Source organism: Helianthus annuus, chromosome 4 (assembly GCF_002127325.2).
Source record: "Helianthus annuus cultivar XRQ/B chromosome 4, HanXRQr2.0-SUNRISE, whole genome shotgun sequence".
NCBI lineage: Eukaryota > Viridiplantae > Streptophyta > Magnoliopsida > Asterales > Asteraceae > Helianthus > Helianthus annuus.
In genome coordinates this window covers 172410519-172427826 of record NC_035436.2, presented here as the reverse complement: position 1 = coordinate 172427826, position 17308 = coordinate 172410519, and the positions used below count along the sequence as shown (strand labels likewise).

General features: G+C 35.1%; 1 protein-coding gene across 1 annotated transcript; it reads right to left on the bottom strand.

Moving 5' to 3' along the window:
* Window positions 1–680: 680 nt before the first annotated feature.
* Window positions 681–9944, bottom strand: LOC110909916 (vacuolar protein sorting-associated protein 51 homolog). Its single transcript, XM_022154644.2, has 20 exons — window positions 9554–9944; window positions 7710–7849; window positions 7517–7571; window positions 7294–7401; window positions 7085–7183; window positions 6912–6989; window positions 6721–6798; window positions 6182–6331; window positions 5887–5987; window positions 5727–5794; window positions 5194–5267; window positions 5006–5072; window positions 4810–4919; window positions 3940–4170; window positions 3300–3410; window positions 3136–3207; window positions 2978–3028; window positions 2078–2299; window positions 1818–1994; window positions 681–1120 (listed from the first exon to the last, which is right to left on the bottom strand). Exons 1-20 carry the CDS (start codon window positions 9734–9736, stop codon window positions 1001–1003), a joined length of 2295 nt encoding a protein of 764 aa, XP_022010336.1. The 5' UTR covers window positions 9737–9944; the 3' UTR covers window positions 681–1000.
* Between the last annotated feature and the right edge of the window lie 7364 nt (window positions 9945–17308).

The window sequence follows — 17308 nt, the reverse complement described above, 5'->3', positions numbered from 1 at the left end:
ACCCGAATCCGGTTCCATACCCGGAACCGGTTTTTAGAAAAACCCGATTTGTGCACCACTACGTGTAAGTAGAGATAAACACTGATGTCACTAATATAAAAGAAATTAGTTTAGGTTGGATTGTTAATGAGTGTAAAAGGTTGGACTACGATTGTGAGTTGATGGCTTCTTCTGACGCGTTTATGTTCAAAACAATTGTGGGCTAAGCTTTACGGGCCTTTCCCCTCCTAATTCCTAAACATTAAACAAGACAGTATATACTGTGAATCGTGATTGCAGACGTACAAGAAAAATAAAAGGAAAAAGGAAATTGTTGTCCACCGGGACAAAAGAGTTGATGGCTTCTTCTGACGCGTTTATGTTCACATCTGTTGGTGCTACCAGCGGATCTCGCTAAAAAATGCCACCCCACCAGCGACAGTATACACACCCTAGCCACTAGACCATCCACTTCCGCCCGCTTGACTAGCGGGTCCAGTCATCTTCACTTTGCTAGTGCCACCAACAGGTCCCTTCACTTTTTGCCAACTCACCACATGACCACAATCACCTGGAACCTTATACTCACATCCGCTAGTTATACTATACAAGAACTACCCAAGAGCCATGGCAAATAAATAAGCCAGACCCACCAAAACAAAAGAAAAAATCCTTTTTAACATACTAAAACACTTACAAGAAAAAAAAAACAATCTTAATAAAATGCTTTACCGCATAAACATGCCATCCAATGACTCGTTTTTTTTCCTTTAAAGTCAAAATTAAAATTCACATATTTCTCTCTGGGGTCCTTTCTTCGTTGAGTCGCTAAACCACACTTGTATTAAAGCAAATTAAGAAACCATCCATACGGAGCACAATAATACAACAAATATTCATATAGCTCAATCATGCACTTCCAACAAGCTTTCGGTGCATACCGATACTTTGATCTATGATGTGAGATAACTTGACCCCTTTATGTGATTGTTAAAGGGATAGTGGTTCAACCTTGTAAAAGCTAAGAAGTGGCTGGTTCTTGGTCCATGGTCTTAGCCAATTTCGCTTGTACAATTCTGTCTAGGATTGCCGGTTCTAGAGGACTAGGATCAACACAACGTTCAGCAGCAGCAACTATCACCTGTTCAAAAAAAAAGCGTTACCATTAACTTCCATAAATCGTTTACTAAACCCATAAGTATACCTTTCTAAAAGTTCGATATTGGTATCTATCCTTCCAGATATTATAATATACAGTTAAAAAACACTAAAAATGACATGTTCCATACAAGCGATATTTGTATCTATCCTTCTATATATTATAATCTCATATATGGAGTAAAATGCCATTTTCGTCCGAGGTTTGGCCAGTTTTGCGACTTTCGTCCAAAGGTTTGTTTTTCCGCATCTGGATCCAAAAGGTTTGAAATCTTGCCACTTTCATCCAGCTCGTTAACTCTATCCTTTTTCTCCGTTAAGTCAGGGGTATTTCCGTCCTTTTTGTTAACTTAAAGGGCAATTCGGTCTTTTTCAGGGGCATTCGGTCTTTTTACATAAAGTGAAAAAGACCGAATTGCCCTTTAAGTTAACAAAAAGGACGGAAATACCCCTGACTTAACGGAGAAAATGGATAGAGTTAACGAGCCGGATAAAAATGGCAAGATTTCAAACCATTTGAATCCAAATGCAGAAAAACAAACCTTTGGATGAAAGTCGCAAAATTGGCCAAACCTCAGGGACGAAAATGGCATTTTACTTCATATATACAGTTACAAAACACTAAAAATGACATGTTTCATAAAAGCCATTCAGTTACTTCCACTAGGCTATCTGATTACCTCATCAAGCAGAAATTCAACAGCAGCTTCATCTTCAGCATTGTCCTTAAGGGTGATTCTCAGGTACTGCATATCCAACTGAATTTGTTGGAATCCACTCCGATTAAAAGTATGCAACCTAACAAATTCTTGCAAACTTTTCAGGCAACGTTTCACGATAGTCATCACAACAGATTCCTGCAACAGAAAGCTCTATTATAATTCACAAATAACACCTATCGTTATAATTGTTGACGTAATAGAACAAAAAAATCACACACCTGTGTATGTTCAACTTTTGTGAAGATTTCCATTTTTTGTTTAAACAGTTTTGCTAGATGGGTTTCTAGAAGCTGACTGCGGGCCCTGTTGGTGTTGGAACGATTATCTCTTAATGGATTGCTGCGTGAAGAGCTAGTACTTCCATTGCTCTCGGTGCGAGAATGTCTTCGAGTAAGCCCTTGAGGTAATATTTGTTTCACTTCACTTCCTACTGCTCCCAACTGCCACAACATAAATAATTCAACTTTTATATTTCCGTTCAATATTGGCATACTAATTAAGGTGTTCCCATATTTTGGTAAAATAGGAGGGAAAAAAGTAAATTTAAAAGAACGATAAGAGACGGAAAAAGTGGTGGGTTGGATAGGGTCAAAATGAGTAATTTTGGAAAAAAAAAAGGCCAAAATGGGTAATTTTGGAAAAAAGGTCAAATGGGTTGGGTTGACCCGTTAATCCTCATTTTTTAATTTCATAGAAGACCACTATAACAAACTTAACTGTATAACTTATTATGCGTTACAATATAAAACCTTCAAAACATAAATTTATCGACAAATTTGTGTCAAAATTGTTATTTTCTAAGAAAATGTTGTAGTTTGCATATCTAAATTATTATTCATGAACATATAATTATAACATGTGTATTAAGCAAGAGAAGCGGAAAACAATCATCACTTCCCATTTCCTTATCCAAATTAAAACCCACTTAACTCAACTTCGAGCCCAATGTGACCCAATTGGTTTATAATTATGTAGTAAGTCGGCCCATTCAATACATTCAGTAATTTTTCAGGGCCCAATATTACCCAAACACTCAGTCAAAGAGGTTAAATAATATTACACCTTTAATTGAGATGTGCTATGCATAAAGATATCAATAACCAAGTGAAGATCCATACCTCTTGCAGAAACAAATCAACGAACATATGAACTTCTCTCGGTTCTTTATGCTAAAAAAAATAGAAGATATTTGTCAGTAATAAATACGATAAATATCAACTCACATCCAAACCAAATCAGTTCATGTGTAAGGTAAGTTGGGAAAAACAATGCAAACCTTGATCCAATTTGGTGTTGTGAGCCTCTTCCTCAAAAGAACCGAAATTCGTTGGGTTCTCATACTAATATACTGTAAAAAAAACTCCACACAATTTATAAAACAACATAAAATACAATAGATCACGAAATGATTACTCAACATTATGTATACAAAACACATACACGCTGCAAGAATTTTTCCCCAGCTGATCTAAAGGTGTGACGGATTTCAGCAGGAACAAAAGCAGAACCGCCATAGTCATAACTACCACCCAACAATGAAGAGCCAATTTCCTGAAAAGTAACGAACAAATTTTTACAAGGGTTGGAAGATAAATAAAAGAGTAAAATGCCATTTTCGTCCCTGAGGTTTGGTCAGTTTTGCGACTTTCGTCTAAAGGTTTGTTTTTTCGCATCTGGATCCAAAAGGTTTAAAATCTTGCCATTTTCATCCGACTCTAACTCCATCCATTTTTCTTCGTTAAGTCAGGGGTATTTTCGTCTTTTTTTGTTAATTTAAAGGGCAAGTCGATCTTTTGAATACTTGTACATTATGCTAAATGCTTTGTACATAAAGTGAAAAAGACCGAATTGCCCTTTAAGTTAACAGAAAAGGCAAAAATACCCGACTTAACAGAGAAAAACGGATGGAGTTAACGAGCCCGATGAAAATGGCAAGATTTCAAACCTTTTGGATCCAGATGCAGAAAAACAAACCTTTAACCGAAAGCCGCAAAACTGGCCAAACCTCAGGGACGAAAATGGCATTTTACACATAAATAAAAGATGCAAATAGTTTTTAAGAGAAGTGATCGGTTCTTGCCTCGATAATTCTTGAAATGGCATCTCGTTCAATGAACATAGATAGTTGTGATATTACAAGTACAAGCCCAGAAGGAGCCTTATCAGTTGGAACATTTTTACCAGACAGCAAGAGTAGTTGACCATTAAGTTGTTTAAAGAAGGTTTGAAACCCTTCTTGTACCCAACCAATAATCATGCCTCTTAACTTCAATATCAATCCCAAGTCTTCATCAAGAAGATAACGGATATCCTATAAAAAAATTATAAATGAGCTTAAATAGAAAAGAGAAATCGGATTTTAACAATCCCGCCTGGAGGTGGTAGGCCAATAATAATCCCACTTTCAAATACTGTTATTGGCAGTCCCACCTTTTAAAAAAAAATCTCAATGGACCTCCGTTAAAAAAACTTAACTCCGTTAAGTTTTTTTTCCAAATTTCAAACTGATGTTTTAGGGCTTTTGAACAGAACGAGGATACAAGTCGGTTGATGTAAAACTTACCTCGAAACGGTGATCCAAACGACGAAAATGGTGCTTCAATTCAGGTGTTTAAACTTGCAATTAACAAAAATCAAGCCGTTTGGAGCACCGTTTCGAGGTAAGTTTTACATCAATCGACTTGTATCCTCGTTCTGAACAAAAGCCCTAAAACATCAGTTTGAGTTCGGAAGAAAAACTTAATTTCAACAGAGATCCACTGGTAAAAAAATAAAAATAAAAGGTGGGACTGCCAGTAACAATATTTGAAGGTGGGATTATTATTGACCAACCACCTCTAGGCGGGATTATTAAAATCCAATTTCCCAATAGAAAAAAAAACTATAAGAAACTGAAAAAAAAATTAATAGATAACTTATATACAAGTCAAAATAGCAGCAATGATTATACCGATAAAATTTTTGTACTGCCTTGAATCAAAACATTTTTACTGGCTTCAAGGGCAGCCCGCAGAGGGTACTCCTCTCCTATGTTATCCTTTTGAATTTGCAGAAGAGCGTCTGACAGTTCAACAAGACTTGAATCAGAAATTCAGTATTCATCTCTAGCCTGCTAAATAGCATTTATGTAAAAGAGAAAGACAAACCAGATATTTCATGAAGAAGATATGAAAATAAACTAGTGACATATTGCTTCAGAACGTCACGAGCAGCCTGGACCCATGAACATTTTAATCAGCATAGTTAAGTGATAAAAAAATTCAAAATAAAAAATTAAGTTGGTATAGGCACACTATAGACAATTACTAGTGAAGGGAGGAAAGAGAATGATAACCTCAAAGGCAAAATCTTGTAGACCAGCCTCTGGTAAGACTTCATCAATCAATAAGACATCAGTCCAGATGAACCCTGTAAAAAGAGGGACAAAATGAAGACACTAAATTAATCTGACATGATAAATGGAACTTGAACCAGGAAGAGTAACCGTATATTGCTTGTGTGTACTGTAGTGTTACATAGGGGCTCTATATCTAGAGAATAATATTACAAACTTGGATACCTTCTAGATATAATAACTATATAACTAGTCTAATATTCCCCCGCAAGCTAAGAACAGGAACGGCGTGTAGCTTTGAATGTAAAAAAAAAAAATCTGGTTATTTTGTTGTGTGTGTTTCCAACTGTTTCTAGGGTTTAAAAATCGAACGACGACGTACAGTCAAAAAAGTTTATGGCCCGGTGTTTTTTATTTTTTTCAGACGATATCCGATAGCAACAAGTGGCGGTGATACGATGATGATTTTCTAGGGTTTCTATCACGAGTTGAAGGCGAACCCTATGTAGTATGGTTGTTGTGATATTACTTACGAAGTCGATTGGAAAGCTTTGCTGAAGAGATCTGTTCTTGTATTTGTTGTTTGGCAGCTTCAAAGTGCCTAAAAAACGCACATTAGACTTCAACACCAAAATACGATAAGAAGTAGCTACTGGAACTAACTGGGAGATGTATCAAGATGCAGATGCATACCTTGTGGTCAAATCATGCATAAGTTTGACCAAATGCTGCTCTGAATCAGGAAAAATTACATGATATGCATGAACAGCTTCCACAAATTCACGAGTGGGAACCTATTCAAAAAATTAGACAGCTGGAATCGCTCATATTTATGATAAAGTGACAACTGAAAACAATAATGACATTATGACAATCAATGGAACAACATAATATATGTAACATATAACACACATATACCTATTTTTGTGTGTAAAGTGTAAACGTATGTATTAAAGAAAGGTTATCAGATTATCGTCTTTGAAATTACCTCAGGACGAGGAGGAATGGAATCAGATTCTATTCCTTCATTAACTGATTCATGAGGATTTGCGGAATCTACGCTTGTATCTTTAGAGAGATCAAGTTCCTCAAGGAACTGTTCTAACTTTTCAAGCAGCTTTGATTCCAATTTTTCAACCTGCCAAAGTGAAGCAACCCATTAGTATCCAATATAATAAATAATTTCTCCATCGTTTTAACAAAAAAAAAAAAAACTGTGGATTGGTTGTTCCCAAAATAGTACAAACTCAAAAGCAAGAAAGCATAAGTTATTGATTATTTACAAAGCTCATCGTTGTAGAGCTTCATAATATGTTTGAAATCCTCCCGTAAAATCATTTATAACTATTTGAAAAACATTCTTTCCTTTGACAGTGATATATTAAATATCCGAATAAGCATAACTTGAATCCTGTAAATTCGTGTATTTATTTCTTCTTTGTTTTTTTTCTATTTCTATCAATATCTACTCAGCATGTATTGACAACACTCAATATTAAAAATGCTGTTAAAATCAGAGTCACAAACCGGAAAATCTAGCTGCTTAAGAAGCATTACAGCCTCTGCTCTTGCTTGTATTGATTCAGAGTCGGAAGAAACCTTGTCCTGGAAAAAATCATAAAACAAAATCTTTGTATTTTCCCTTTTAACGGGTATATTACATTTCTTTACAACCGGTTCACATTGTTATAACAATACTAAATTATCAACGTATGTACCTCGAGTTTGTTAATAATAACTGACATTACTTCTTCAGATGCTTTCTTACAGTCCTTGAATGAGGAGTCCCCATATGCCTAATTAAATTCAAGATAAAGAGCAAAACAATAAACAAATGTCATCGATAAAGCAGAATAAGTAATTATGATGATCAAGCAACAAGTATATTAACCTTAAATATCGGCATTGCTCCAGTGTAGAACCTCACTGCATCACTATATGCCTCAGATTTTATACATTTTTGGAGTGTAGTAGGAAGATCATAAATAAACTGTTTAAAAAAGAATAAAATATAAGCAAGTCAACAAGGTCAAAGGCCATAATTCACATACAAACACAGGGGCGTAAATTAAATCATGATATTTTTAATAATTTTGATACCTGAACTTTACGCAATAGATTACGAGTGCGATGTAATTTCTCTATATGCTCTCTCTTTTCAAAGAGCAAAGTATTAACCCCATCGCTTTTTGACTGTACTGACATTATCTGACAAAAGCAATGATGAAGAGAGGTCAATTTCGAAACTTTCTTCTAACTTACTTACATTTTCCTTGATAAGAAAGTCAACATAAATAAAAGAAAAAAAATGTTGCCAAAATACCTTATCAAGAAGTTGCTCCATATTAACTTCCATGCCAACAATATTATTCTTCATTCTAGCACAAAAAAAATATATATATATATATAAAGTATTAGCACATACCGTACATGACAATAGCTCCATGAAATGTTGTCAAGAGAAAATTCCGTCGGCATCTCATAGAAGATAAAGAATTACCAAAACAGTGTCTCACCTTTTAATGGTATCTGTAGCACTGATGAACTTGTTATAATTTTCATATACTAACATTTGCAAGTCAGTATCGAGATTCTTGATCTCAGCAGCCATTTCAACATGTCTCTGAAGGAGGCCCTCCAGATTTGACTTATGTACCTGATACATTAGGGGAAGAAACATCATCAAACTTGCACCAGAAGATCAAAAATGTGTGCCACATAAGGATGATTATGTGTTTAACGCTCTAACACGGCCTTCTTCCACCAGTCCAGCATATCAGACAACCAGCTTTGTATATAAAAAGACCAAAATTCTTCATAACTATACTGAATAAAAGATTTAGTAGCTTTTGAGACAAAAGGCACTAGACATAAGAGCTCACATTGGTAATGAGCATTTCTTATGATTTATATTCATCTTCTAAACAATGATAGGAACTGTTTTGCATGATTTATAATCACAGAGTTAAGTTAGCTATACAAATCAAAACATAACTGATATCTTTGAGAAAAAAAGTTTATTAGAGTGGATTGAGTATCTTGTAACGCCATAAGGAACCACAGGCACTTTATAAAATTATAGTCATGAACAGCTTTAAGCAAAAATGTCAAATCTATATTAAAGTAAAACTTTGATGAGCAAATCTATCATGGATTACCATGGGTACCACTGCCCCCTATTACAAGGCAGAGATGAAGATTGAAGAACTAAGTTTTCACAATTTCTACACAGGTGCACCAACCATGTATACTAGTAAGTAAAGTCAATCTCCTCTTGCTTATGTGTGCGTCCATGCACACATCTACGTACATTTGTAAGAGGTTGTCTTTATTTCAAGGCTAATTACATGTTAGCTCCCTATGTTTCAAATACTTTGATTTGTACCAGGTTGTATTCGCTATGAAGCAAATAACCCTTAGCATAGTCTTTCTATGCTATCTTCTCATGCCATTTTACAAAGCCTACTACATAAACCATTACTGCTGGGTATATCTTGGATGCTGTATAGGCATCCAGCATAAGTAAAGGATCTTTGTTCATGACTTCATGTATGAACGATGATGATTCTCTAAATGAACAACCTCATAGTTCTACAACTCTTCCACAGTTCACACACTCATCTTAGTCGTCAACATATGTACAGGATTCTCTAACTGACTACCAGTTTGCACTTACGAGTTACGAGCGTTCCCATCCGATCATATACATGTCAACGAGCGCATGCGCACTCAAGTGACTCAACTTAACTTCAGGATTGATACTAAAGTAATTTGAAAAGATCAATTTTACAATTTAACTCAATAACGATTGTCCTCAACTCTTAACACTCTTATAAGAGAGCTTTCCACTTCACTTTAAAACTCTACTATTAAATCATACGGTCCTTTGTAATAAACTGTAAAATCCTAAGAACAACTTTACCTGTCCAGTGCTGTTAACGGAGCTAACAGCATCCGCACGTCAGCACGAACATATTCAACTAATCAGCGTAAAATACGAAAATCCACGGTTCTCAAGAGAACTCAAACTCATAGCACATTCCTACACATATCTTGAATAGCATAATAATCTCTATATACATTTGATACTGTACCCTAGGGGCACTGCAGTTAAACCTTCATATGAAATAGGCTAACTAAATTGTAAATTCTAAAGCACTGTTGTAATATGATTAATAGGTCTGATAACTTAGTACACTAAACAGATCTAGGTCATAATTCAAGTAACAACTTGTGGCTCTTTTCTTAGAACACAAAATTAATGACCTAACACAACAATTATACAAACATCAAGTGATAAAATAACAGATAATGAATGCAATAATGAAATAATATACGGATCTGAGATCAAAACACTTACGAGAAGATTCATGTACTGATCGGCATCGAACGACGTCGTGTTGATGGTATCGAGAGTGGCGAATCGTGATGTAGAATTGGCGGGAGCAGAATGAATCTGAGAAGCATCCTGTGAATAGAAACTCGAAAGCAGATCTCGCGTTCTCTTTACCTTATCATCCACTGAAACGTCATCTGCCGCCATTTTTTCTGCCTTTGAAGTCGTAATGTGTGTATAAGATGATCGAATTTTGGAATTGTTAATGTCCGGTGATCGGAGATTAGGAGGTGCGCCGGTGATGGAGGTTGGATGTGTAACCGATGTTGGGGAGATGGGTACCGGCAGGGTCAGTCAGGTCAGGTAGTCTGGTCTTTGTTGAACCGTCTGATTGAACCTGTTTGAAATATTGATTGCATCGGCAAAATACACCCCTCAACTTTGTAAATTTGTATTTTTTGTCAGCCAAGAAAATTTTGTTTGTTAATGTTAACGGATTTTGGTTAAACCTTGAAGAGATATAGGCCACTTAAACCAAAAGTTTGCCATGTTTATTATTGTTAGAAGGTTGATATTTGCTTGATTGTAACCTTTGTATTCATTCAATACAATCCAACATTTGGTTTTACGTCGTATCAAGAGGTAGGAGCTCAACAGTCAGTCGTTCCCTTTCCTTTCGCCGATAACTTGTTTTTTTTCCGGCCAGCCTTCTTCAATCATGACAACCTTGGTTTCCTTCACCATTGCTGAGAAAACAAACTCGTAACACTCACAAATTTTCCTTTACCCTAACCCAAACAAACTATGGGTATTGGAAAGCCATAATCGAAACTTTCTTGCTTACAAATAATTTGTTCGATTATGTGGATGGCGCCATTCCTTGTCCAGAACCAACTGTAATCATTCCAGCGTCTAAAGAACGTGAAGCTTCCTCAACCCCTGATAACCCAAGTTATTCCCGGTGGATTGCAAACGATGCCCACGTCTGGATGATAATCTTATCAACAATTTCTGAAACATCATTTCAGCATGTGTAAGGTAACACTTCTCGTGATCTTTGGCTTTCTTCGGAACGTGCTTATGCACCGAACACAGCCTCTCCTGAACACACTCTAAAAACTCAATTACTCAGAATAATGATGAAAGGGGATGAAACCCCAATTGCATATTTGACCCAAGCTATGGAATTTTCCTCTACTTTGTCGAATATTGGCGAACCTATGAAAGATAAGGACCTAGTTATGCTCACAATATCTGGATTAATATAAGGACCTAGTTATGCTCAGAATAACAATGATGTGGTTGCCTACGTGGAGACTCATCCCTTGAGGATGGTTCTCCTCCACACCCTATAGTTTTATTATCTTATCATTTTATCGATTGGGATCAAATTTTGTATTGGTCCTAATATGGCACACGACAAATTATAAATTTTATCGAAGTTATTAACTTATCGAGTATTAATTTAAAGAGGTTTTACTGTGTAAATTTTTTTAATTCAAAATTTTGTTTTTATCATACAAATTATTCAATCATACTTTTACGAACTATACAAACTGACTCGTATTGTAAACCAGATCAGAGATGTTATAAATAAAAACGCAAATTATTTTATATTTGTCGTTCTCTTATATTTTGTGGATTTATTTAATTGATAAAATTAATTTCGAAATTTAAAAGATTAATTTATAAATAAATTCCATTAGTTCCGTTAGATATTATTAAGGAATCATTTAATTAAGGTAACTATAATGTAACACCTCGTAAAATCGTGTCCAATTATATAAAGACACGTGTCCTAAACCCTAACCGTGTAACAGAATTATTTCAAATGACTAAACTTGACAGCATTGAAATTTCGTATGCGAAGGGACTAAAAGTGTCAACATGCTAATTTATGCCTCTGAGTGACCTTTTACTAAACCCAAGACTTTATAATGTTGAAACAAGCTCTCGGAAATAATTAATGATGATTATAAAAGTTGAAGGACTAAAGGTGTCAAGTTTGAAAGATTTCATGTTTCTGATCAACCTCTTACGGACCGCAAGGAACCAGGCTTACCGTCCGTAAGGAGGGTACCTGGGCGATACAAATTTAAATCGGTTACGGACCGTAAGGGGTCAGGCTTACGGTCCGTAAAGCCTGTATCTGGGCAGAAAAATTTGGACAGCTGCAGGTTTTCACCTTAAACCGACTTAGACACTCCAAACTCGATACCAGGAGCTCTTTGATGGTTTTAGGAACCAGCTAGGACACCTGTGATGATCCTAGACACTCCCTAACACCTGTGATGATCTTGAAACATCCTCTTCAACTATAAATAGAGACCTTATGTTGCCATTTTCTTTGCTCATCTCAAAAATTATTCTTCACACTCTTTCTTGGAGATTCCTGATAAAGGAGACTCCCTCTAGTCTAAAAGATTCAAGCTAGGACCCTTTGTAAGTGTCCCTAGCCACTTTAGTTCAGTTTTAGAGGTTTTATGAAACAAAGTCAAAGTCGTCGTAAAATGACTTTGACCTTCGGCTAAAACCCAGATTGTCCAGCCATTGTTCGGGGCAAATGTGGCTATGTGACCATAATTAGGTAGGTGTTAATCCCTCAAAAGGGCACCTCCTAATTTTCTCGTTTGCTTAGTTAATTGTCGGGTCAAAGTATTTAATTAAAAGGTCAAACTGGTCAGATTTGTAATAATAATCAAAACTGATAATGTAGAGGTTATGAATCATATTTTGTCACTTAATTAACTTGGTAAATGTTATTAGAACATGTCTAAGCATGTTCAGCCCAACAATTCTGAGTGTAAGCCCGGTTCGCAACCGAAAGTCACAAAAGCTTGACTTTTGCTTTGACTTTCAGTTCTGACCCGACTAAGCTTAATTCCTTTGTGTTTTAAGCTTTCATTGTGACCATTTAATATTGTAGTATAACTCTTTGAGGTTATATTACCTGGTCACTAAGTATTTTGAATTATATGCATGTTTATATTATTATGCTTAAATTGACTATTTATGCCCTTATGTTCTAAAAAATATGATTTTTGAACAAATGATCATGCAAATAACTTAGGTACTGATTTATAAACATGTCTAGATTATTTTGACATTATATTCTGGTCTCAAATTGATGTTATGCAAAATATCGTAAATTTAGCTTTTATAAAGTCTAAATTACCCTTTTATGCATACATCTTGTTTAAACATAAATTTTGACACAAAACTCATCACCTACTGTTATGATATAAATTTTAGGAATTTTTGGAATGTTGGGTTAGATTACATATTGACCTTAATATGGAGTTCTTGTATAAATCCTATAATTGACGAATATGCCCTTTTTGTAAATAGAATGAGTTTTACAAATAATAAACATGCCAAACTTTTTGCTACTGATTTAACATGAAAAATAAAATATTTTTACCATCAAGGCTGGTTAAAATCTCAGAATCACATAAACCTTGCAAATATCGTCAATTATCGGTTTTTACGCTAAATAGGTGCGTAGTATGGTTTAAAACCATAATTAGCACCCAAGACTTGTTACCTACTGAATTTATAAATAATTTTTAATATTTTCATAGTAGGTATAAGTTATGAACTCAAACTTCCAATTATGTCCTTAAAAGCATGTGTGAAATGACCAAAATGCCCTTTCGGGGCATAGTTTGGTCATAAATAGTAAACTACACATATGTATGATATCCTACTGATATAACATCATAAAATAAATATTTTTACTGAATACTTTTGACCAGAACATCAATTTCCCTATAAACCTCTTTTATAAATCCTAAAATGACCAAAATCCCTTTATGAGGCTTAATTCGGTTTTAAATACTTTTTGGGCATATATGTTGACATCCTACTGATGTCTTAACATATTTTAAGCATAATAATATATATAACTTGTATATGATTCATTAGGCTACCCGTTATGCTTATACGCGTTCGGTTTGGTTTATGTAACTAGTTTACATAAATTAGCCGAAACGGGTCAAACCTTATCATTTAAACTTCAAATTCCAGAATGTGTTTAGTTTACCCATATTATACAAGTATTCAAACTTGTCGGGTCTAAATCACATCCCATTCCGGTCTCCGCTTAATCTAGCGTTTCGAACTGTAAAACATCTTTATAACTAAACAGTCTAAGTCTTTGAATTAAATAAGATCCGTTAGTATCCTAATAGGTTAATAAACCTTCCATACATGTTAAGTAGCTTCGGTAGAAGATATTTGCATAAGGTCTTAGGAAACATACGGTTGAGTAGCATCTTTGCACAACTAGCTCAGGTAAATACTTTTAACTTATTTTCCTATACGGGCTTGGGATACGGTAAATTATTACCGCTTGGTCGGGTATGAAATTATTTAGTCGAATTGTGATATAAATAAATTCGCATAACCCGTTTTAATCGGTTTTGTTTGATAACATAAACATTGGGGGTTAACGACCGTGTCCTGGATATCCTCGGCTCATTTAAATTATTAATGGCCACGACCTATGCACGGGGTGTAGGCATACACCTGACAGATGAAAATGCTAAATATTTAATAACCTACATGTTGGGGATAACTCATTTGTGGGTTTTATAGTGGTGAGTCGGCTAATCAATGACCGGCTTCCAAACCGGCCCCAATTGTATGACAAACATGTAAATCTGTATACAAGATTTTAATAAAGATTGTCCCAAGTTATAAAAGGTTTTGTGCCTTGTGCGCCTAAATCAATTTTCATAAACTATGTATTTACCAGTGAAAACTGACATATTTTCCAAAGACTAAGTGACAGGTATCTCTCGAAACTAGGCTGGAGCTACTTGGTGTCAAATAAGAGGATCTTGCAAATCCTTAGATGCTTGAAGTCTATTAAACTTTGTTTTATGTATTTGTTTTCATGATCCACCTGTGGATCTCTATTACAATCAGTCTGTATATTCTTTTATTTCGAACTCTTGGACATTATGGATTGTAATAGTAAATAATCCACCAAGCCTTCTGCTGTGCTATAATTGTGTTAATTGTCTATGATGATGTCAACTATGTCACGATACTCCCCACCGGGCCCACCGGTAATATTGTGGAAATATCAGGGTGTGACATATAACTTCATGCCAACTAGAGGGGTTTTATGGTAAAATTGGAAAGTTGTTAATAACTAACAAAAAGAAATAAAAGGGAGGTAGGGGACATGTTTCGAACCCGAATCCTACCCGTCCTACAAGCACAACAACAAAAACGTTTAACTACTAGGTTGTGGCCTCTTTTGGTGATTATACCCATGTCATGTTGCCTTTAAACACAACACAACCCAACGCAAAACCTGAAACCTACCTTTCTTCCTCAGCACGTCGATAACCAGGGAAAGGAGTTTAACCCGATTTTCAGCTTGTAAAACTCAACTTTTTGGCTTCATTCTTATGGCATCTAGATCGAGTTCAGTATAGATTATGGAGGGAACGTGAATTGTTCCAATTGCACTCGAATTCTTATGCAATAAATCGAAAATAAGATCTTTTTTATTGTCATCCAAGAACATTAATGGGGTGTTATCAATTATGGCCAATTAGCACTTAAGATTCGTCATATTCGTTTCCTCTAATCTCTTCACACAAAAACTAACACTCAAGATCTGCAACAACACTTCTAAATTCGTGAATTTGGATCAAGAACAAAAACCAGGGCTTGCAACTTTGGTTCGTCATAACTCCTTCAATTGGGCATAAATTCAGGTGATTCAAAAACCCATTCTCACTAGTTTTTCGAGCTCTACAAAACCCCTTTACCGGTTTATACGACTGAAGAAACACGAAACTAATCTGGTGATTACTCTGTGGTTTGTGCCTCTGAAACACCCTAACACGTTTTAACCGAAAATGTCACAGCGGAAATATGAGTCATAAAATTTCTTTTCTTAACAGTCATACAACGTACTAAAAAGCCATTCGATCGACTTCCTTTAAATCTTTTACATCATTCGTTCCTAATCAAGATAATTATGTGGCATATCAATACTATACTATAATGCATGAGGGAGGGGTATTTTAAGATACAAAAAAAATAAGAACTTTTCCCCCACTTTATTTATAGAAAGACCCCTAAAATGAGGGTAGTTTAGTCTTTTAAACACTATTTATTTTTTAGCCCCTAAACTTATTACACTTAAATCCCTAAGGTTTTAACAAAATTATAGATAATTAGTTACAAATCACCCATCCACAACAAACTTATAATTTTTTTGCATATTCTTGACATATCTTATAAACTATACTGTTTAAAAAAAATCCAAAGATAGCATGACGACCTACACATTTTTGTCGATGTTTCGATAGTTGTCTTGTTCAATATCGACGCACGGATTAAAAGGTACAAGTCGATAATGCTTTAATGTATAAGTAATTAATACTTGTGATCTAATGCGCCTAATATACAAAGATGTGTCCATCTATGCAAATAAATACAAAAATAATTAAAAGTACTGTAACATAAAATGAAGATATTATGTGTCACATTTTATTTTATTAAAACTGCCTAATATATGTACTTAGATATATCTTATAAAAACTTAAAACTAACTATAACAAACTTCCTAAATAAAGGGGTGGCAAATCTAAAATTAAACCCTAATGCACTTCTATAGTTACTACTATAAATACATAGCAGGACACCTCTATATCTATTGCTAAACAAAGTTAAAAAATGGATCCAGTTCTGAATTCAATTGTTGCGAAAAACCAAGCATGCGAGATTGAAAATTCTAAGGTCAATTCTGTTATATCGCAACAGTGAATAATAGTTTTCTTTTTATTTACTTTTATGTGAATGTTAACTTATTTGATTTTTCAGATTCAGTTGCATGATGAACATGCCAATTTAAACAATCCATTTGTGGAAAAAGCTTCTAAGGTATTGATTTTGCTGGTTTTTAAGTATTATTTTTGTGTATATCGTTCATATTAACATGTTCGTTATGTTATTACATGTGTGTTTTTGTCACACCCTGGCTTTTGCGGAAGCGTGGGTTTATTTGGTGTGACTTCTTAATACCATAGCAATTATCATAACCATGCTATATGAAAATAAAACACATTATGTTCATCCATTCATAAAGTTTTAGAAGTTACCACGACAACATTGTTTTAAAAAGTCGACACATAAAAAGAAATACAACCATGACATAAATTAAAAACATGTTCATACGATACGACAAAAGACTTGACTAAAAACACGGTTTAAGACTTGTAACCCGTCCAGGCAAGGGCCACACTTCCTAAACCCGGATGACATCAATATTCCTTGCGCAGCTTGACATGATTGCATACCTTGCCAGATCCACTAATTTCCTGAAATACATGTAGTTTGAAAAATCAACAAAAAGTTGAGCGAGTTCATGTAAAAGTGAGTATGTATAAACCTTTAAAGTATGTATAAAAGTCCTTGGTATGTAGCAATAAGGAAAAAGAGATCACCAAGGGGTTGCAAAGCCACTGGTATGTGTGAGAAAGTGCAGGAAACTCAAACCTAGCAAATTTGTTACCGGGCTTCGGCTGGAAGACACAGTCACCTCTATGGGCCGCCCCGGCCTCACGGGTGTGGGCTCGCTACACCCAAATAGATCTATCACTCTTGTGTCCCTCGGTCCTAACAACGAGGATTAATGGCCTCAAGCGTTGTACCCACCCCTCACATGATCTAGTAGTATAAACCCTCCCTACGCTAACCATACCATGTAAATAAATGTTTGTAATAATTGTTGCATGTATTTCACCCCCGAAGTAT